The 23,312-nt window shown below is 45.2% G+C and overlaps 1 protein-coding gene across 3 annotated transcripts; it reads right to left on the bottom strand.

Annotated features, from left to right (window-relative positions):
• Positions 1–5,534: 5,534 nt before the first annotated feature.
• LOC124704074 (chaperone protein ClpB-like) lies at positions 5,535–9,128 on the bottom strand. 3 transcript variants are annotated; one of them, XM_047236316.1, is made up of 8 exons: positions 8,802–9,128; positions 8,571–8,588; positions 7,701–8,531; positions 7,118–7,284; positions 6,687–7,027; positions 6,317–6,596; positions 6,044–6,241; positions 5,535–5,917 (listed from the first exon to the last, which is right to left on the bottom strand). In XM_047236316.1, the coding sequence occupies exons 2-8, from the start codon at positions 8,575–8,577 to the stop codon at positions 5,750–5,752; spliced, it is 1,992 nt and encodes a 663-aa protein (XP_047092272.1). In that variant the 5' UTR covers positions 8,578–8,588; positions 8,802–9,128; the 3' UTR covers positions 5,535–5,749. The 3 variants fall into 3 exon arrangements, with proteins under 3 accessions (XP_047092272.1, XP_047092270.1, XP_047092271.1); XM_047236314.1 differs by having other exon boundaries at positions 7,701–8,588; XM_047236315.1 differs by having other exon boundaries at positions 7,701–8,580.
• Positions 9,129–23,312: the final 14,184 nt, after the last annotated feature.

Genomic DNA, 23,312 nt, shown 5'->3' with positions numbered 1-23,312 from the left:
ATCTCGACACAGAATAAAGGTTTATTCCATAAACGGAGGAAAAAATGTTGCTCCATTCAATTAATTAAGCAAAGGTTTTACAGAAAAAAGTGCGATAACACGGAACTAGTCTACCATAGTCAAAATACACGAACTTCTGGCCCGTGGTTACCCAAAGCCTAGCTTCATTCTTCATCTTGTCGAGGATGATCATAGAAGGTGCATGTTCGTTATTGAAGAGGCGATCACTCCGCTCGTTCTAAATTTCCCATGAAGTGAGCAAAGCAAGCGAGGATAAAAGCTTTTCTATTTGGAGTTGATCTATCCGACATCTTGAGCCACCATTGCTCGAGAGAAAGGACCGACCATTGTGAATATCAAGAGTATGTAGCTCCACCCAATCCTTGATGAAACCCCAAAGGCCCATGGTGTAGCGGCAATTGATAAGAAGGTGAGCGATTGATTTCGGAGTCCTTTTGCAAAGAGGGCAAACCCCACAATTTGGCCATCCCGCCTTTTCCAATCTTCAAGCCGAGCAAAAAACTTGATTTTTGGAGAAGCCCAAACCTTCCAAACCATGTGGTTCATGTTGGCAGAACTGGTCCTGAGGAATTGTGCCTTGTATGCCGACTTCACGTGTATTCCCCACTTGGAGATAGTTTCCATGTTATGTTGTTTTTCACGTCCTTGTAAAGATGAGCATTGACAACTTTCATCCATAGCACAATGTATTGGGTGGCATGATCGAAAGAGAAAACTTCATTCATGTTCATCTTTCCAATCCACACATTCTTGTCTTGAGCTTTTTTATGTTCCATTTCTTCATCTTTGGTGCCTTGAAAATAGAAGGGAAAATGTCGTTTGGATCTATCAGTCGATCTAGCCAAGGTGACTCCCAAAAGGGCTTCTTTTGCCATTGCGCACCGTGATGAGGGTGGTGGCGTAAAATAGTCGCATGTCCTCCGGCTGCAAGGGTTACCCGAACCCAGCAAAAAATTTAAGCCATGGTCATTTCAATCTAAGTTCCCTTGCAAATTTATCAATGTTAAGGGTACTGAGTCCTCCAAGCTCCTTGGGTTGGAAAACATTATCCCAATTAGCTTTGCATTGCACTCTAGTAGTTTTGTCCTTAGCCGACGAAAGAAAAGCTCTCTCAAGCTTATTGAAATAAGCAATGGTGCCCGGAGGTACCACAAGCGGTGTCAAATAGTAGATGTATTTAGAGGTAATCACCAATTTGACAAGAGCGGCGCATCGGCATGGTGATTTTTTTCCCATTCCTAGTTGGAAGCTTCCCGGCAGACTTGCCTTCAAGATGTTGGAATACACTCTCTGAAGGTGCCGAACTGAAAGTGGTAGGCCGGCCTAAGGATCCCACAGGGAAGGTGGTGTGCATGGCCGGATGCTCTCATGGACATCATCAAGGTTGACATTTTCACAACAAATTTGGAAAACGGAGCAATTTTTTAATGTTTGTGCATAGGTCGGTTACTTCTCAAAATTCTTATAATTTTTTGATAAGTTGATGCTATTCTCTTTAATAGGTGTCACAAAAAACGCCGAATCATCCGCATAAAGAGAGGTCCTCAAGATGGACCCTAGGCCCCTAAGTTAATGTAGCAAAACCATGTCGTGTGGCAATGTCAAGGATTTACGTGAGTGCATCAAGAGCAAGAATAAAAAAGAAGCAACGAAAGATGATCGCCTTTCTGAAGTCCATGAACGAAAGGTTGGAAGGCCACCCCATTTACACGAGGAGGAGGTTGATAGTGGTCGATGATCCAATTGCGGAATCTACTCGAAAAAAACCCTCTGTGAAGATATATTCCCACAAATGGAGCCAAAAGCTATCCGCATATCAAGCAAGGTTCTTGACATAGATGAAATCGTCGTAGATGCTCCTCTTCTAGATGAAGTCACTTAATTTGAGAGTTGGGGACGAGCTCGTTCATTAGGGGGCGGGACGGAGAGCTAAGATCTTGGCGATAATTTTTGCAATGTCATGAATTAGGCTAATAGGCCTAAAATCCAAAAATTCTTCCGCTCTTTCCATGTTTAGCAAGAGAGAGATGTTTGTCGAGTTTAGCCATTGAAGGTTGGCAACATGGACATCTCCGAACCAATTAATGAATTGCACGATATCGCCCTTTATTGTCTCCCAACATTTCTTTTTTGAAGAAAGCACTAGTGAAGTCATCCGGTCCGGGCGCCTTATCCCTCGACATTTGATCAATAGCTTTCTTCACTTCCTCTTCGATGAATGGGTCATCAAGGCCATGGAAGTCTGCCTTCTCAAAGTTTAGCTCTCCACAATTAAAATCTGGGTCTCTTGTGTTACCGCTACCAATGACTTGCTTGAAGTGTTCATGGATATTTTCCTACCTAGCCTTATGATCGGTAACCCATCTATTATTTTGTTTGAGAACTTTTGTGAAGGGAGAAAAGGAGGAGAGATTGGGGAATGGAGAGATGATGCAAGGTAGGTGGGGTGGGGTGGTCCTCGGTCATCCGCAAGAAGGAGCGGACAATGGTCCGACAAGGAAGAAGTTGCATAAGGTGGGATTGAACCTCTTGTTACTCCAAGTAAAGCGATGGTTTTGGTGTTGAATTTCTTGTAACTCACAAGGTTGTAAAGCGCAAGCAAATGGTTGATTCCACTGCTCTTGTTCTTACCCCAAGCAGAACGACCAATTTGGTTAAAGTCGCCTGAGTGCCAACTATTTTGTGCCATTAGGGAGTTTATGGAGAAGGAGTTAGAGCATTTCCAGTCGCGTCCCCCAAACGATGTCCGGGCAAAGCGCCGGATTAGTCGTTTGGGGGACGTTCGGACAAAATTTTCGTTTGGAGAAGGTCCCTTTTCTAGCCACGTCCCCCAACGCGACCTCCAAACAAAAAGTAAGTGTAAAAGTCGTGTCCGGCGTCCCCGGTAGAGACTCTATACACAGGGGATGGGCTAGGGACGCCGGACAACATTTGGAGCACGTCCGGACCGAAGCGGCCTTTGGGGCACGCGACTGGGACGTTTTTTTGGCCGGCGTCCCCCAAATCTCTTTGGGGATGCTTTGGGGGACGCGACTGGAGATGCTCTTATGCGAAGAGATCGTCTTTTTGGTTATAAGCCGTCAGGCCGTAGACCGTCGTAATCCTGAAATCATCCTCATTTATCGCAGAGTTGATGACATGGATGTGTGCGGAAAGACAGAATTCTGCAACCTGCACTTTGGTAACTTGAACAAGGACATCGTCATAGAGCATAAAGGCAGGTAGCAAGCATCAACATTGGTAACTGCAACCTGTACTTTGTCTCGTGCAAGCACACGATGTGGCACGTAGAGGCCGCGATGGTCTCATACTCTCATGTACACGCCTGTAACATGATGATTTGCTCTAACACTCGACATAATACGGCTCCATAACAAATTGCAGAAACAAACAAACAGAAGATCAGCGATTTGGAGCTCCGGAACAGACTCCAGGAAGCAAGAACGGCCCTTCCCATGCGCAACGCAGCAGACAGCAGTAAACTTGTAGACTCTGCAGAAGAAGCAAGGATCAGAGTTCAGACCGCCGCGTTGAGCGCAGCATCAGTTTCAGCATCCAGGTACAGGCCAGTGCTGCCTCCGTGCCCGATGATCGATGGCTTCTTCTTCGTCAGTGTTGAGCTTGAAAAGGGCACGGAGCGTTGACGTTGTGATGACCTGGGGCTGGACCTGATTCTGGAAGCGACGCGCAAATTCGTCCAGGGCTTGATCAGTCACCACTTCCCAGATTACGGCAAACCAGAGCCTCCGCCGCCTTGGACATTGGAGCCTACATGCGTCGCACCTTGAAGCGAGCACTAGCGCGCCTGCGAGAGAAGAGAACCCGTAGGTACGGCCAATGGCCATACAAGCCAATGTCTTTTGCCTGTTCACCTGAGGCGCTGGAGGCGACGACATGGGCGGCGAGAGCAGAGCAGGGCTGCGGCTCGGTGCAGATGCCTGGCGGCAGGGGCGGAGGCAGGATTGAAGTTTAGAGGGGGCCAAATCTCATAATTTTTAGTTAGGGGGGGCCAACTAAACTAAATCCCTCTAAAATTTCTGTTTAAATTAGGCTTAAACAAAATTTTCTTCATGATTTATACTGCCATAGGGGGGGCCAGGGCCCCTGCTGGTCTCCCCCTAGCTCCGCCACTGCCTGGCGGCGCTGGCGAGGTGGAGGCGATGGCGATGGCGTGCGCGTGTGCGTGTGAGTGGCTGGAGCCTGGAGGAGACGAACGGCGGCGTCTGAACCGGGGAAGCTTTAAAACCTGGCGGGCGCACCGGAGCGTACGCGGTGACCAGGTTCGGCGGCGTGAGAAACTCGAGCGTCAACCGCGCACTGGCACCCGCAGACACGATGCAGGGGTGAGCTGAAGCTGCAGAGGCACGAGCGCAGGAGAACAGTCACCCTTGGCCGTTGGGGATTACCGACGTGGCCGAGGATGGAGGGTCCGGCGTGGTCTGCACGCGCTCGGAGAAGCATTCCTGGAAAGGCGTCGCCCTAGTCTGCGGCGAGCCGGGCAGCATGATGAATGCATCGTCCAGAACAGGCGACGCCGAGAGCCGCGATATGTACTGCTCGACGAGCACGTCCTCCAGGTTATGCTCGACGAGGGCGTCCTCCAGGACCGGCGTCGCCCTGATCGATGCGCCAGAGCGAGCAGCAGCATCAGCGTAACCTTGATCAGCAGCAGCGCTTCCTTGGTCGTGCACAGGGAGCGAAGACATCCAAGACCTGCAACGAGCAACCAAAGTCGAGCCGGCCGGCCGCTGCCTTCATTTTTGCCGGAACGGTCCCTGTCGCGGCCGTGCTCTTGTCGACGGTCGTCGTCACGACCACAATCCCCCGCAGACCTGGAAAGACTGCGGAGGCACTCGCCCCAGCTGGTGGAGTGGTTCTCCCAGGACGGTCGTCACACTGCAGGCGCTCTGTGTGGACGCATGTTGCTGTCGCCGTCCACGATGCCATAGGACCAATGGCGCTGCACCGGCGGCGGTGGCGGCGGCCGGCGGTACGAAGGACGGGCTTTATTACATGGCAAAGATTGACGGGCTACAATCAACCCGGAGGTCAATTCCCGGATCGCTCTTCGCCCGGAGGTCAATTCCCGGATCGCTGATGGCTTTGAAGACGCTTGCAATGTCAGTTACAGTTACAAACTGCCCTTTAACCCAAGTAGAAGCAAGCTCAAGGCCATCACTGAATGCGTCAGGCTCTGTTTCAGCATTCCTGGTAGGAGCATTGGCATTGCCTCAATGGAGCAAAGAGGGCCAAAGGGACTCAAAATCAAGATAATTTAGCATAATTCTGCAGGAAGTCGACAGGTTGACTAATTGTGACCTTTCCCTTCTCATAGATGATATTTCTGCAAGTTGGCCCTGAAATAATTCTCTGTATGAAAGAAGAAAAAAAAGGGAGAAACAGCCGATTGCCAACTAAACAGATTGTTTAAAATGTAAGCAACATGCTCATTTAGTTCGCCCGCACGAGATGAATAAGGACAGGTTGCGAACCCCTTTTGACTGTCTCGACCCTTAAGGGACTCCATTCTTTCTCCACAAATAGTTTTGGCAAATAAATGAAGAAACCAACTAATAATTTTACATGCAGCTGGGGTCGCACGATCTCTCCTAGCATAAAGCATTTCACATCATTTAACTTTGATAGTTCATACTAGTGAAAAGCTTAATTGTCAGTAATCATTGCTATGGTAGTGATACCACCAAATTATTGCTGTCACTGTCAGTCATCAGCAATCCACCTTCTTCAGCACTTCGTACTCCAACCCCTTCTGATCGTCCGTCGCTTCAATGCGGATTGTTGAGCCTTCACTGGCTTCTCCTTTGACCAACATCTTTGAGAGCATCGTCATCACATTCTTCTGCACCCACCTCTTTATGGGCCTTGCACCGTACATCTACAAGAGACAGCAATGCATGGTTGGCAAAATATAGAAACATGCAGAGAAGAAACAATATCTGGTTGCATGAAATAGTGAGGCTTTGATCATGTGATGGTAATCTGGAACAGAGGCTATACTTACTGGGTTATATGATTCCGATAAAATGGTGTCCACTGCAGCATCACTCACAGAAAGAGAGATGCCCTTGTTAGCTACTTTGGCAATAACATTCTTCACCTGGATCTTTGTGATCTCCTTCAGTTTGTCACGCGAAAGCGGCTCAAATATAATGATCTCACTCAATCTGTTAAGAAACTCTGGCTTGAAGTGCTTCTGAACCTATAAGAGCAAATGTGTATGATAATTAGCACTGGCTGCTGCAGCTTTCTCGGGTGCAGTTTGGGATTCACAAACCTGTTTCATGAGAAGGCCCCGTGCAGCTTCCGTTGTGCCTTCCCTAGCCATCCTTGATGTTAGGTTATCTGATCCAAGATTTGAGGTCATAATGATGATGGTGTTCTTGAAATCTACAGTCTGGCCTTTGCCATCAGTCAACCTGCCATCATCAAGGATTTGAAGAAAAATATTGAACACCGAGGGGTCTGCTTTCTCCACCTCATCAAAAAGGATGACACTGTATGGGTGCCTCCTAACATTCTCAGTCAGTTGCCCACCATCTTCATAGCCATGATAGCTTCAATAAGTTAAAGACTAGTCAAACAAAAGGCTAAGTATAATAAGGTAAGGAAATGCTATAAATTAAGAAGAGAAACACGAATTAAACCTTGGAGGTGCTCCAATGAGACGCAACACAGAACCACACGAAACATATTCAGACATGTCAAAGCGAAGCAACATCTTCTCACTGTCAAACAGCTGTTCCGCAAGAGCTTTTGCAAGCTCTGTCTTTCCAACACCAGTTGAGCCCAAGAAAAGGAAAGAGCCTATAGGCTGGCCAGGCTGATCAAGGCCAGCTCTGGAACGTAACACTGCTTCTGCAACTAAATTGACCGCTTCATCCTGGCCAACAACCCGCTCATGCAGTTTGTCAGCTAGGCGGATTAACTTATCCTTCTCCTCGTGATTAAGTGCAGTTACCGGAATTCCAGTCCATCTGCTCACAACCTTCAAATAACAACGTTGGAATAAACATGTCAAGCATTTCTCGTCCATTGCAACATTAGACACACATATTACTAAGAAAAGAATGCCTACTTGTGCAATATGATCTGGGCTAACAACTGCTTTCTTCACTGTATTTGCGGCCCTACTTTGCGCAATGTACAATTGGTCTTCTTGGTTCTCAACCAGCCTCAGTTTTTTGGTTGCAGTGACGCATGCTTCATCGATCAGATCAATTGCCTTATCGGGGAATTGACGACCTACAGTGTGGACAGCAATAATCCATCAATTTTCTCCAACATATATACATTCTAGACACTACTAGATGCAACTTGGTAGAGAATAAATGCATCTTGCTCAATTAATTTAACTAACAGTGTTCTCATGAGTGTTTCCACCCTCCAACATGATCTATAAATTAAGCCAATTTTGTATCCAATGCAACAAGGATACCCCACATTCTCCTTTTAAAATGTGACTGCTCTTGCATTGTGCATATCCTAACCTTTATATAAATATTTTTAAATAAGCCAGTGACCCTTAACAAAGATGAAATCATCTTACCTTAACAAATTACTGTAAGATCATATATACTCAATTTGATACCTTTTCTTTCACCAGTAAGTGAGTACGTGAGTACGTGGTAAACATCATAGTAAAATTAGTGTGTCCTTACCAGTAATGTAGCGGCCAGCAAGCTGTGCGGCAGCAACAAGAGCTGCCTCCTGGATTTCGACACCGTGGTACTTTTCGTACCTTTTCTTTAACCCCTGTAACATTGCAATTGTTGCTTGTGCACTCGGCTCCTCGACCTGCACCATTTGGAACCGCCGCTCCAATGCGGAGTCCTTCTCAATGTAATTACGGTACTCATTCAAAGTTGTCGCACCCACGCAGCGGATACGACCACGGGCCAACGCTGGCTTCAGCATGTTGGCGGCACTCGCGCGACTCCCCTTGGAACGCCCGCCACCAAGAAGCATGTGCATCTCATCGATGAACAGAATCACCTTGCCGTCAGCAGCCTCCACCTGCTTTATCACATCCTTCATGCGCCTCTCAAACATGCCGCGGTATCTAGTCCCAGCCAGCAATCCTGCGACGTCGAGCTCCACGACGCGCGCACCGGCAAGAGCATCAGGGACCGTTCCGGCGGTGATCCGCTGTGCAAGGCCCTCAGCGATAGCCGTCTTGCCTACCCCTGCATCTCCAACGAGCGCAACACAATTCTTGTTCCGGCGGCAGAGGATGTCAACAACATGATCAATCTCATCGTCGCGGCCGATGACTGGATCCATTTTGCGAGCCGACGCCGTCATATCCCGGCCGTACTTCCGCAAGCATGCACGACGATGGTAGTACCTCCATGCTCCCCAACAAATACCAGCAGCTACTCCAAGGCAGAAAAAAGTTCCAGCGTCCCTAGAGATAAGTCCGCGAGAGCGCGACAGAGAGGCCGTCAACCGATCGTAGACTGTAGGATGTGCCATGAACCCATCAAAATCAAGCTGATCGTAGACTGTACTCCTTGCCATGACCCCATCAAAATCCATAACCTGCAGTCCTGAACAAGGCAAAACAAAACAATGGATTGCGTCATACATACATAACATGCCTACATACATACAGAGCACAAGTACTTGTTGTACAAGGATTATGCTTCCTATTTTATACGCTTTGGAGTTCTGAAATTACGACACCTGTCTAACTGTAAGACCTGGGATAATAGCGGCATCAGGATAACAAGATTCGGCAACCTGAGGGACAAAAAAATTACCTTTTTTCAGAGAAAACTGACGAACAAAATATCACGACTATATTGCTGCTTCGATGATCCCCGCCACTGCGCCGCCTGCTCCGCGGACCGCGGAGTCCGCCCTTTCTCGCCCCACGCCCAGGAGTCCTCGCCGCCTCCACCTGGTCTGGTGGCGCAGGTGCCGCTCGAATCCCCAATCTACCGACGATTGCTCCGCCCCTCAACACCAAGACCCCTCGTTGCGCCGGCGCAGCTGCAGTCCCAGTCCGCCGCTGGCTGCTCCGCGGGTAACACAGGGCCCCTCGTTGTCTCTGCCTGGTCAGGTGCGCCCCGGCGCCGATACCCGTCCGGCTCCGGCCTGCTCACGCTCGCACTTTTTTTTTATGCCAACACGCACGGATCGACTTTTCTAGAATATACATAGGTCACGCAGGCGTTTTCGTTACCTATTACACCTTGAATCCCGCATTGGGTCAAATACGGAGGTGGAGCCGGCCCAACAAGCCTGGTTTCCTTCTCCCTTTCTAATACGGAGTATATAGTAGTAGTACGGCGTATAAGAAAAGTCGGATCCTTAACGTGCACGACAATGTAATATTCCGTAGTTAGGTAACTTGTATTTCGGCTAGGACTCTCCGTGTAAACCCCTAGATCCTGGCGCCTTTATAAACCGGATCCCGGGAACCCTAGAGACACAACCACAACTCATTGTAACAACGTGAAAGCGTCCAAATAAATCCAGACAGACAGCAGTAGGCCCTGTCATCGTGTAGGTGTTTCAAAATTGGGTATATCGTACCACCGTCCCGGGGACTCTCCGCCCGATGGTCCCTACTTCTTCTGCCTCTCGTGAGGATCCCTCCTCCGAGGTACCGTCGAATAGGCAACGACAATTGACGCCCACCGTGGGGCCAGGGACGGCCGGAAGAGGGAGGGTTCCGCTATGGGAAGGTTCAACAACTCCATCACTGTGGGACATGTTCTTTACGCCGGAAATTTTCCGATCGTCCCTTAGGACGAGTGCTGGATTCCGGCTAAGACCGACCACATCAAGATCTCCATCGTCCCAATCGGCGGCATTCACATCTTCATCGGCGAGACCGTCGATTCCGACAGAAATGCTCTGGTAAGTAACACTGAACGCGACCGCCGCTGAGCAGGACGCAGTCGCGAAGATCCGTTCTGAATCGCAGAAACTTCCTAAGGAAGATTCCACCTTAGATCTAGAAATTTCAAAACCCACCGAATCTGCCCCCTTCGTGCACTTCCTCGCACATACCGCAGGAACCGCCCCTCCTCAGGATGGAGCCGGACCCATGCAGATTGAGGCTGCCGGAGACAGCGATACCCTGGATTAGTAAGAGGTTGCCGGAGACAACAACGCTCCAGATCAGCAAGAGGAGGTCGGAGACAAAGAAGAGTTAATACTCGAAAACCTAAGCCCACTATCTGGCGATGCGTCCTCCATGGACACAGATGAGTACAACCGTGCTATGAAGGAGTTGGAGGATGAGGAGAAAGCTGAGGCAGAATCCGCTCCGCCAAAACAGGTCCTTGCGACCGTAACTGGGCTGGAGCAGGGAGCTGACGCAGAAGAAACTCCACCCAATGCCGGAATTCCAGGCCTGTCAAACCCGGAGACCCCGCAACGAGTGCGTTATCGCATCGTGTCGGATCGTGTAGAAGGACGTGTCCTAGAATACGGGGAAGACATGTCCATAGAAGAGCTCGCTAGGGCGGCAGGCCGAGGTGCCATTGCAAACTCGGAAGTCCTAACCAACCCAGTAACTCTGAAAGAAGCCGCAGACCCGGAAGCTTTAGAAGCCAAAAGGAAGGAACTGTTGGCTGCCGCTGAAAGGTTCGCCAATACCGCAGTAGTAATGCTGGAGGAAAGGCAAGACGCGAAGGAGTTGCTGGAACGGGTCGAGGAGAAAGAGCGCACAACCGTAGAATACTTGCAGGAGGCCAAAGCACTCAGAGAGCGGTGGGAATCAATCATAGGCAATGCCAGCAGGGAAGCAGAAAGGATCCGAGAGGAAGCCATTCGCCCCCGCAAGATCAATTTTGACACCCCCACCAATCATCATTAGCTCGCAACTCCGATGGATAACATGATGAAGGCTGCAAAGCTTTTGGCCAAAAACGATGAGGAAATCGACATCAACCACCTCCGCACACTCGTCGCTTCCGCAATGAAGCAACAGAGTAAGGCAGATACTTCGCGCGGGATGGAATCCAACCCGGATCTATGTGTATCCACCGCGCAGAAGGACGCCTCAGGAAGGGAGCTTCGTGACGAAGAATCGCGCACTGAATCCACGGAGCGCAGAAGAAGAACCACAGAACATCCAAATCCGATCTCCGTACCCTTGAAAACACCTCCGACGGATCCAAACAAGGGAAAGGATTCGATGTACACTGGTAGGGACAAGTACCGGAACCCGTCACCTCCGCCCAACGCCGAAACTTCAGGCCCGTCAAACCCGGAGACCCCGCAACGAGTGCGTTATCGCATCGTGCTGGATCCTGTAGAAGGACGTGTCCTAGAATACGGGGAAGACATCTCCATAGAAGAACTCACTAGGGCGACATGCCGAGGTGCCATTGCAAACGAACATAGAATGTCACGATGTACACCAAAAAATTTATGTCAGAATTTTTTAACATTTTTAAAACTATTTTGAAATTATTTTATATAATGGGAGCAAATGCTTCTATGAGCCAAAACGTCTCCTCTGACATTGCTTTGATTCGAACATTTCTGTGTTTTGGCATGATGCGCCCAGTGTTATTTCCTCTGATGTAATGAACAATGTAAGTTTGTTCAAAGAGAAATAAAGCGTGCTATGAAGGCTATCCCTTAAATCCCATTCATTGCTGGAACACCGGCAAAACACCTTTATAACATCGCCAAAACTTTAATGAAATTATTGAGAAACATACAACCTATATGAAACCTTAATGAAACATGTTGGATACATGAGTAAACATTAGTGAAACTCGTATGAAAATTCCATTAATTTCACACATGTTGTAGAAAGGTTTCCCAAAATATTTATAATTATCATGTGAAATGTAAATTGCCAGGAACGCTAGGGAAACCTATTTGCGAACTAATTTCACAACAGTTTGACTAGTTTTCCATAGGTTTCACGAAAATTCCATTTGTTTCACACATATTTTAAAATAGTTTTGACATAGTTCCGAAAAAGATCCCTTAGTTTCATAAACACTAGTTGAATGCCCGTGCGTTGCTACGGTCCAACAAATTTAAACCCACATAAATATTGTTTGTTTTCTTACATAGTTGTTGCTTCTAGAATCTAGAGCATGCATCTCTCTCCGCCACTTTTCATTAATTGTTGTGTTCCCTCCATCTAGGACTATCGAAATTATGTGCAGTCCTCCTCTAGTCCATCAACCTAATCATAACGTAGATAGCGAAAGAGGGATAAGCAACAACGGAAATTCAGACGTGCTCTACTATATAGCAGTAAGAAGAAAATGTGTGCTTATATTGCAATATCATAATTTAGTTAAGATGAATTGAATTGAACTTATAGAATGAAACATACACGTCATTGAAACTATGTTCACTTTTGTTTCAAGTATGAATTACAATCTGAAGTATAACACCAAAAAAATGTGTTCGTGTTGCCATGTAAATGACATTTTTTGGGGAAGGTTTAATCTTATTGGACGTACGGGATGAGATATTCTTGAGGTTGATCCTCGTTCCTAAATAACTGAACAAAAATTTCCATTGTGTTGACGTAAAAATATGTCTATAGCTCCTCTTCTTCCTTGGATACTTCTCCTTCATCAGGTCCTCTTAATTCCTTTCCAAATAATGTCCAAGACATGAACTAAAGCTAGAAAATAAAATGATGAGAAGATCACCAATTCACCATGCATGGGCTAAGCATTCTCTCCTATATATAGATATATCACAGTTGATCACTAATTTGTCATCTCGCCTCTTTTATCTCCATCTTTAGTAATCAACCATGACATGTTTTTAATACCGATGACCATACAACCATCGGATCATGGTTAAACGGAGACAATCCAGTGTAGTACAATGTTAGTTTCAGCATTTCTTTCCACTGACACACTAAGAGTATGCATGTGTGCAGAGCCAACTCAGCCAAGAGGCAGTAGGTGTTAGTTGGAGCTTGAAATATCATAATACATGTGTTGGCAGTGAGTTAATCTGATCAGGATCTATCATTCTACATGTACATATTAGATTCACACTATCATGTTGCTCTTCTATGTCTCCGTGACTGGCTGTTACCTGCACCCGGTGGCAACACATGCTTCCTCTCTTGTCCAATAGTACAAGGTACAGCCCCATGATCACAAGCACTGACCTCAGCCCGCTACAAGATCAAGTCATCATTAAATCAACACTGAGCAAGCTTATTTCTACCTGTTGCAATTTACAAATGAGACAGGGAAGTAAAATATATTTATTATTACAGCAATATAGTTAACTTGCCTAATAACCCATTAAAGCTCCAACATGGCAAGTGGATCACAAATCATCTCATGCCCCATTTGAAATTGATGTAGCTCCAAAAACAAATACGGCAACCCTCACCAAGAAACTAATTATTGGTCCATGTAATCTAGTAAAGGATTATTGGTAGGGGACAAATTGTTGCCTAGTTACAAATTTGAGCTTAGTATACCTTTATCCACTTATCCTAAATCTACCATGTCATTTCAAGTAATACTTATTCAATAAAAAAATTATGGCCAATAACTTGCCCAAAAAACAAAATAAATTGAGAATATTCGGGAGTATTCAAGATAAAGGCAATCAGGATCATCTGCATCCTTGACGCTACCTGTGAGAAATTACCTAACACCAAAAGCTAAGGGTGTGAGAATAGATGCTAAATTAAAGGTCTAGGCACCACCATGAATCTTGGCACCCAATGCTAAGCTAAACAAATTGATTTTTATTTTTTATGAGTATATGTTTTTATTTTGCATAAAAGATAAAGATCTCGGAATCTATAGATGTTGCTAAAAGATATAGTAGAAGAAAGCTTACAAAGATGAATATAGAGTGAATGCTGCCTATGGCACAAGAAGCTTATAGAATGGGAACTATTTTTTGTAATCTTGAAGCAATAATCAACTACCAGGTTACCATGTCATTGCTACGATACCAGACATGAATTGCAGATACATGAAAAAAAAAGTCCAATCAGGTATTTTTGTCCCATTATAGAAATCTAATTACATGATTTGTAGATTTAACAACAGATAATTCGGGGTTTTGCCACTAATAAGAAAGTGAGCTACAGGTTTGAACAATCACAAGTTACAACATCCATCCCAGTAGCAACTCGTACAGAAGAAAACACCATCCACTTCCTATCATTCAATTTCTCGATTGATTAATCGACAAAATACATCTAATTTTATTAGGCTAAAACAAAACTGAAGCTTCAAAGAGAAGCATGCACATATGTGTAAATAACTCGTACGCACACGGCTAGTAGTTTAAACAAAGTAGTAGCTAGCTAGTAAAAATATGGTCAGGTCCATGCACGGAAGTGGAATTTCATTCAGGTTGTTATAATCATTAGATTTTTCTAGGTTCTTTTCAATAAATAGCCAGAATATTTAACAACACATGCATAATAATTTAACAGCAACATTTGCATAATAATTTTAATATAAATGCATCAGAGAAATAGTGAATAAGATCAATTTTAGAACATGCTAGAGAATGAGCAACAAAAAATTGTAAAGAACACCTGCCTTGGGCGTTGTGGACGTCCTGGAGGAAGTGTAGAGAGGCACGTGCTGTGCTATCAGGGAAATTACCTTGGGCGTTGGGAGACTGTAGTTAGGAGGAGCTCCTATTTGTCAAAGTTTCATGAGAGCACATATCAGAATTTAAAAAAAATGACTAAACAGATAATCATAATCTAATATTAATTCTTCAGGTTTTCCACATATATAAAGGAACATATTTTGACAGAATTAGTCTACGAATTAAATCAAAAGAAGTTGCTAAAGCTAAATTGTTTCTTACATTACTCCCAGTATACCAATAGTAAAAATTATTTATAGGAAAATGCATCAAGAATTTTATGCTTGCAGCTGATTAATTAATTCTGTTGTATTACATTACTACACTAAATTAGTTCTTCAAATTTGCAGAAAACATTTGCACACTACAACAAACAACATTTGCACTATCATGGCCCAACATTAATGTTCCTTGTATCAGACACAAAATTCAGTCCAGATAGTGTTTAATAAACATTCTGAACTTGAGTAGGGATTCAACTTGTTATCCGATAACCTTCCAGAGAATGAAAAAACTTTGACTCCTTGCACTCTCCCAACCTGAAAGAATGGGAGCATCGAGTCAAATTTGGACAAGGAGACTAATAAATTGGAGAAAATCATTTACCTTAATGCACTCTCCCAGTTAGCAAGTGTGCATTTTCAGACCTCCTTCCGGTCTGGTTGCTAACTCGAGCTCCACCATGTCCTATGGATCCCCTTAGGATACAAATTAGTAAGAAACAAAAAAATACCAAAAGGCACCACATCAAGCATCAGAATGATATTACCAATTCGATCAATGGATATTGAAAAGCAAAATCAGATCATTGCCTAGCTGCAATTGGGGTCGAGTCCCTTGACGGCTAGCACGGTGCCATAGTTGGTCGAGGTCGTAGCAGCTCGTAGTTGCCCTGGTCAAGCTACACGCGCACCAGCTCCTAGGACTGGTAGAAACCAAGGCGGGAGGCAGCCTGGTGGCGGGGAACTCCGGACAGGCAGCATATGGATGTTGCAGCGGGGAACTCCGGACAGGCAGCATATGGATGTTGCAGCGGGGAAGAATGAGGCAGCGGCGAAAGGCGATCTGGCGGCTGGGAACTCGGGGCTGGCGAGCGGATGGTTGCTGCGGCGGGGAAAGATGAGGTGGCGGCGGCGCTCATCTCGGTGGTGCGCCCTCATGGGATGCAAGCGAGCGAGGTATGGGGGGAACATTGGTGGCTCGGGGGATTTCAGACGGAGGAGACCCAGGACGTGGCGGCGCTCGGAACCTGGACGCGGGCGTGAGAGGACCGGGGCAGCGCGAGCGCCCGGGACGGGGAGTGGTGTGAGAGGAGAGAGATGGTGCGGGAGGGTTAATGGGCTAGGGCGACAGGCCCATGCGAGGGATGGTCAACGGACGAAGGGCGAAGGTAGGAGACGGAAAACAGAACCGTGCGCTCCTAACCGTCCTGATTCTTTGTCTTTCCGTAACAGTTTCGGTGATTCCGTGATTCATTCTCCTGATGTTTATTTTTGTCCTGATTGCTTTTCATGTATTGCCCAATTGTTATCTCATGGTTTATTGTGGCGATCATGTGATTTCGGTAAGTGATCCGCGTTTAGGCGATTTTGAGGAGGATGGATGGCATGGATGGCAAACGTGGAATGTTTTGTAAGGTTGGACGGTCAACATGTCTCTAATATTTGACATCAAACCAAGTAAGGAAATGCCTCTGATTTTGTTTCCTAATTATTTGTATCGTGATTGATTGATGGCATGAGCGTTAAAGAAGGCTGTCATATTGTTTCCTTAATTCGTAGCGTGATCGATTGTTTCCATGATTATTGCGGGATTGGATGTCAAACGGAGACCGGAGACCATAGGATTAGATTGGACGGATAGGATGCTTTCAATGACGACCACCAAAGTGCGTTGAGTGTCAAACGACCAACTCCCATTTAATAGTAAAGATTACAAAGATATTTGCCAAAATAGTTCCATTTATTACAAACCTATTTGGAAGAGATTCCCATTAGTTTCACGTGTACCAAAAAGGCTTCACAAAAGTTTATCGGGATTTCTAGTATGTTTATTTTCGGATTTTCCTCTTCGGTATAACTAAATTAGTGAGTCTATGAGAGCTTATGTTTTTAAGAAGTTGATTCTTCCATCGGCGGTGAAGAAGTCCGAAAATATCCGGTTAGACAATGAGTTGTTGTCCAAAGTTATATTGGGTTATGTTAGTGTAGAGGGCTTTTACATCTTTGAGATGTACAAAAGAATTTAAACTACGATTCTGGTACAGTATGAATATTTCTAGTTGAATTGGCTTAGAAATACTAAGCAAGGACTTAGTTTAGCCACCTACGCACAAGCTATATTTTAGTTGTGGCAAAATTTAAAATTTCTGGTTCCTATGTGAAACCCTAGTGAAACAAGCATGAAATTTTAAGTAAACATGATGAACATATATGAACCCCATGTGAAACTCTAGTGACACCATGAAAAGCATGTGAAACCATGGCGAAGCATATGGAAAATATGGTCAACTATCCATGAGATCTTTTTAATCGTATGATCATATGCCGGCTCCATAAATTTCATATCCATTTCACTTTCTAGGCATGTTTCAAAAGAACAAAATTAGAGTTTCACAACTATTTCAAATGAAAACCTTTGTGAAACATAAGTGTTGTTTGCAACCGAAAAAGAAAATCGTGTGAAATATCTAAGAAATATCTCTATGAAACCGGAGTGAATTTTATGAAAACATTGTGAAACAGATGTTATATGTGAAACCGAAGCAAAAAGGAAATCAAGAAAGTTCTTGAGAATATCTAAAATCAGCGAACAACTAGTTTGAACCTAGAGTGGAACACTAGTAAAATATGACACCACATGACACTAGAAAAACCTTAGTGTAACCCGAGCAAAATAAAAAATAAAACAAACTTGAAGCATTTCTAAGATATTTATGACCCCTTTCTAATTTATTTTTAAAACCATTACAAAACCTTCTCGATTGTTACAATGGAGGCTTCTTGTCGGATGAAATTCAAAGAGATGTCCGACATAAAAAAACAACACTTAAATGGCCAAGTGAACTTAAGTATTCAAGCAAGTTGTTTCATTAGAACTTACAATCTGAATTGGTGCAAAGCTAGCAAAAGATCCAGTAAACACACTAGTAACAGCTAGATCTTGCCCATACCCACTTTGATCAAATTCTGGGCACCAACTCCCCGGCTTCGTCCCGCTTCAACTGGGAAGTCCTTGGCCTATCAACCACTGACCTTTCTTCGCTAGAGCTTCCCTTCTCCATGGATGAAATCAAACAAGCCATTGATGGTCTGCCAGTTGACAAGGCGCCGGGGCCAGATGGCTTTTCGGGAGTGTTTTTCCGGGTTTGTTGGAATACGATCAAGGCTGACCTACATGCTGCGTTGCATCAAATTTACATGTTGGATAGACGGGGGCTTAGGCGGATGAACACCTCACTTATTGCTCTGATTCCTAAGCTGCAAGGGGCGGATGCCTTACAAGACTTCAGGCCGATATCACTCATACATGGTCTGGTCAAGATTCTTTCTAAAATTCTTGCGACCCGTCTGGCTCCTAAGCTAGAGGAGATGATTGATCCTTGTCAAAGCGCTTTCGTGAAAAGGAGGTGCATCCAGGAAAATTACCTCTACGTGCAAAATACGGCCCGCTTCTTCCACACGACTAAGAAGCCGTCAATTCTTTTAAAGCTTGACCTAGCGAAAGCATTTGATTCAGTGGCTTGGCCCTATCTCTTGGACATGCTTAAAGCCAGGGGGTTTGGAAATCGTTGGAGGGAGTGGGTTGCTAGAATCTAGCCTCTTCCTCATCGCAGGTGCTCATTAATGGGGCAGCCTCTGACTTTATCCGCCATCGCAGGGGCCTCCGGCAGGGAGACCCTCTATCTCCTTTCTTATTCATCCTCGCCATGGACCCATTTCAGAAAATCCTTGATCTGGCTACAAAGGAGGGCACTCTTTCTAAGCTGCCGGGCCGACGTATGGTGATTCGTGCCGCTCTTTATGCCGACGACGTCGCCCTGTTCATAAATCCCTCCCGTCGAGACGCAACGATGATCAGGCATGTACTTGACGTGTTCGCTGATGTTACCGGTCTGTCGACAAATCTGGCGAAAAGCTCGGCCTTACCCATCCGATGTGGTGGAATGGATCTTAGTGAAATTCTGCGGCCTCTAAACATTGCCGTGAAAAGCTTCCCATGCAAGTATCTTGGAATGCCTCTCTCCTTGCAACAACTTCGTAAGGGGGACTATCAAGTTCTTCTAGAAAAAATTGATGGCCTCCTTGCCGCCTGGAAAGGTAGCTTAATTTCTAGGGAGGGCCGCCTTGTGCTGCTCAAGAGTGTGCTTGCATCGATGGTAATCTACATGATGACAACCCACAGGTTGCCGGCCTGGGTGATTGCACAAGTTGAGAAAAAATGTAGAGCCTGGTTTTGGAGAGGGGAAGGTACCTGCAGCGGCGGGCAGTGCCGCGTTAGTTGGTCCGTTGTTTGCAGACCGAAGGAAATGGGCGGACTAGGCGTCCATGACTTGACAAAATTTGGGCGCGCCTTGCGACTACGTTGGCTTTGGCTCGCTTGGAAAAAACCGGCAAGACCTTGGGTTGGTACTAACCTGCCTTGTGATGAATTGGATCATGAGCTATTCTCGGCTGCCACAGAGATCACCATTGGAGATGGCTCGATTGCAAATTTCTGGAAGGACCGCTGGTTACAAGGAATGGCCCCGAAAGAGATTGCGCCCTCCCTCTTTGCAATTGCCTTTAGAAAAAATCGAACAGTCAAGATGGCCTTGCAAAACTACACATGGCTCTCTGATCTCAAGTATGGCTTGTCTCATGACCTGATGCCGGAGCTCGTCGCCCTTGCTCAGCTGATTGATGGGGTGCAGCTTATCGATGGCCTTTCTGACTCCATTCGGTGGAGGCTAGAGGATTCGGGCGAATACACTGCAAAATCTGCCTACCTTGTGCAGTTTTCGGGCGCCATCTCCTCTAGTCTTACCACTACAGTTTGGCACTGTTGGGCTCCGGGGAAGTGCAAATTCTTCATGTGGACCGCTGCACTTGGACGTATTCTTACTGCCGATGCACTCCAAAGGAGAGGACTGGAGAATAATTACTTCTGCCAGCTTTGTTTTCGAAATCTTGAAACACCGTGGCATCTACTCACAGAATGCACTTGGGTAAGGCAAGTGTGGTCGGCGTTAGCCTCCTTATCTTGTACTCAGGCCTTGGTACCCGCGTCCTGGACAGGCATATCTTCGATCGCAGAGTGGCTTGATCTTTGCCACGCCAACTCGCCGGCAGAAAAAAGAAAGGGAATGAAATCGCTTATGCCCCTGGCTACTTGGGAAATATGGAAAGAAAGGAATCGGAGGGTCTTCCAACACGAGGAACTATCAGTTGCTGCCCTCGTTGCACGGATACGAGACGAGGCGATCCTCTGGAACATGGCAGGAGCGAAGATCCCCTTCGACCCGGGCTGAGTTTTTTACTCTTGTTTCTGTTTTGCACTTTCTTTTCCTTTTGCGCTGGCGACTAGGGTTCTTCACGCCTTAGTTATCGCTTTTTGTGTAACACAACTTCTATCTAATCAATGCATTTAGCAGCTCTCCTGCTAACATTCAAAAAAAAAAAAACAGCTATAGTGGATCAAACCAAGAAATTTGAGAGAAAAGGCTCAAAGAGGCCTGTTTAAACACCGAGTTCTGCTGGGTGCACCAGTTTACAAAACACAAAAGATGACTGGAAAGACCATCCAGTTCATGAGAAAGGAATAACGACAGTTTATGTTGTGAGTACAACAAGTTCAGAGGCCGCCTACCCCTCAGGCCCTCACACAGGAGAGAAAGGAAAACTAGCAAAACAGGGAATCACCAAATTGTGCATAAGTACGACCCCATCAATTTTGATTGGGGCTGGATGGAGCGCATGAGCTGGTTCGTGGAGAATGGAGGCGCATGGGGCGGCTGCTCCAGTAGGTAAGTCCAGTCGGTCAAGCGCTCGACGGCGTTGTGGAGCAGGAAGGCAGGGTCGCCGCCGGCCCGGCGCGAGACAGGGGGAGGGGACGACAGCCGCCGTCAGATCGCAAGGCAGGGGAGGGCATCGCTCCTCTCGCGACGGGAGGACCGGAGTGGCGGCGCAGTCCTGCCAGGTGTAAGCAGCAGCCAGCAGGGGAAGAGAAGGCCTCCGGGAGCTGGAAGCGAGAGCGGCGGCGGCGGATTCGACTTCGAGACGGAGAGATTTTTTTTTTTTTGAAACTAGACGGAGAGATTGGGAGTGGCGGGCCCCAGGTCTGGTACCGATACGTACCGCTTCGGGATGGAATACCGGATACACGGCGGAACGCGAAACGGCCGCACCAATCTAGAAGCAGTTGGACGGCGGATTGGACGCCGACACATACAGGCGCCGGTAACCACGGGTGGACGTCGGCGCCTGAATCCTGATCCCTTCAAGCCCGAAGTTCGGGAGACGCTCCGTCAGAAGGTCTTGGGCAAGTCCCGACAAAAACAACACCACCATTACTGATACTCCCTCTATATTCGATTTATATTAGGCTTCTTATAAGGTATATGCTGAGCGCTGTGAACAAGGTTAATAGTGATTGGCTCAAATAATTACTGTTAACGATAGTTTTTGCCTCGGGTAATTATAAGGGGAAGGCAAGAGATCAGGGGAAGGTCCACGTCGTTTGTTTGCATGCACATTCACACGGAAGGAGGAAGTGTTCACACAGCATGTAAAGATTTTTCACACAGGACGCAAGCAAAAACCGTTTTGCATGGCTAATGCTATTAAGAGCGACTAACGGCAATTAAGTCAGTATGTATTAGACTACTCATAGTGGAAGTAACTTCACTAGTAGTAACTAAGTGTCCAACTCATCAAATTTGCTTATGTGGCAGTGAGTTAATGAGGAGAGAGGAGGACATAGTAACATAGCTAGTTACTGTAACATCACACTTTCCAAGATACAATGAGTCTACAAGCTAATTAATGGAGTACTAACCACTATGAAGGTAGTAACATAGAGTAGTAACATGTGCATGTTACTACTCTATGTTACTTCCCACTATGACTAGTCTTAGTTATCAAATCAAGCCTATTTTTGTGAACTTCTCTAATTCTAAAGTGAGTCAACCGGTATGGAGGGAGTATATTTTTAACCTTAGTCATAAATAAATGATTTTTATATTGACTTTTATTTCTTAGAGATGATCTTTATTAAAACATACCCAAATGCATGTTTATTGCTACAACCTTAGTCATAAATATATGCTCTTAATTGCATGAAGACGCTCCTGTCATAGTAATTATTTAATTAAATTTCCATAATTATACTAATGTACCATTAAAATGGAGCCATACTTTGTCATGTAATTTTACTAAACTATTAAAGTTAGATATCTATAAGAATAGCTCGGTCAACTGAATTTACATTATCTAAAATCTAAGCTTTTTTACAAAATCACATTTCTCGGTATAGTGCTTCATGTATCACACGGTGTAACCATATGTGTTTTCATACTTTAGTATGTTTATTAAATATCTTGGTATAGGATTCTACAACATACGATATGATCAAGTCTTTTGACAGGTTGCCCTCATGCAAAATGTTTTTGCTTATTTCTCCATGTAGAATCTCAATTATGAGATATTTTCTCCAAAATGTTGTTGAGTTCAACTACGACATTACTCATATTTTCTTAATCATAATCATAAATAGATGATTTTTATATTAAACTGTTTTACTTTTTTATAGATTTTCTTTATTAAAATATACACAACTGTACGTTTATTGCTACAACCTTAGTCATAAATATATGCTCTTCATTGCATGAAGATGTTCTTGTCCTAGTAATTATTTAATTAAATCTCCACAATTATACTAACGTACCATTAAAATGGAACCATAATTTATCGTGTAAATTATGCTAAACTATTAAATTTGGATATCTATAAGGATAACTCGGTCAACTAAATTTACAACGTATAAAATCTAATCGTGTTATGACAAAATCACATTTCTCAGTATGGTGCTTCATGTTTCACATGGTGTACTTATATGTGTTTTCATACTTTAGTATATTTACTAAATATCTTGGTAAATGATTCTACAACATAGGAAATGCTCAAATCTTTTGACAGGTTGCCCTAGCTTTTGTTTATTTCTCTGTGTAGGATTCAGATTCTATGATATTTTCTCCAAAATGTGGTTGAGACATTTTTTTACGAAACTTTCGTCTATCTATTAATAATCATCAGCATCATTACATATACCTCAAAAAATTTAAAAATTACAAATGGGTACTTGGATCACGTAAGGACCACTAAAGACACTATCACAAGTCGAAGGCACGCCGTCATTCTTGCCCCTCCATTATCGGAGTCGACCAAAGCTTTTCGTAGTAGAGCTTTTTGTAGTAGATAGAAGTGAAGTCGTTGTGCTAAGGCACCAAAGACTAGTGCACCAGAGCAGTATCATCGCCAATTATGACAACTGTAGATCGAAACAGATTGACATGAAACTAGACGAACGAACACGGAAATCGATCGGATCCTAGCAGGACACACGACTCCATGCGCCCTCCGCCAGCGCTAGACGCACCACCAGAGAGAGGATAGGGCAGAGAGAACCTTATTCCTGATGAGATTCATAGCATAGAAAATAAA

Source organism: Lolium rigidum, chromosome 3 (assembly GCF_022539505.1).
Source record: "Lolium rigidum isolate FL_2022 chromosome 3, APGP_CSIRO_Lrig_0.1, whole genome shotgun sequence".
Taxonomy (NCBI): domain Eukaryota; kingdom Viridiplantae; phylum Streptophyta; class Magnoliopsida; order Poales; family Poaceae; genus Lolium; species Lolium rigidum.
The sequence above is the reverse complement of the archived record's forward strand: the minus strand, read 5'-3'. Positions and strand labels throughout refer to the sequence as shown.

Coding starts and splice junctions, on each gene's coding strand:
- LOC124704074 (XM_047236314.1), bottom strand. CDS start 8,577: ATGGATTTTGATGGGGTCATGGCAAGGAGTACAGTCTACGATCAGCTT. Junction 7,285..7,700: donor TGCTGGCCGCTACATTACTG/GTAAGGACACAC, acceptor TCCACACTGTAG/GTCGTCAATTCCCCGATAAG. Junction 7,028..7,117: donor GCCCAGATCATATTGCACAA/GTAGGCATTCTT, acceptor TGTTATTTGAAG/GTTGTGAGCAGATGGACTGG.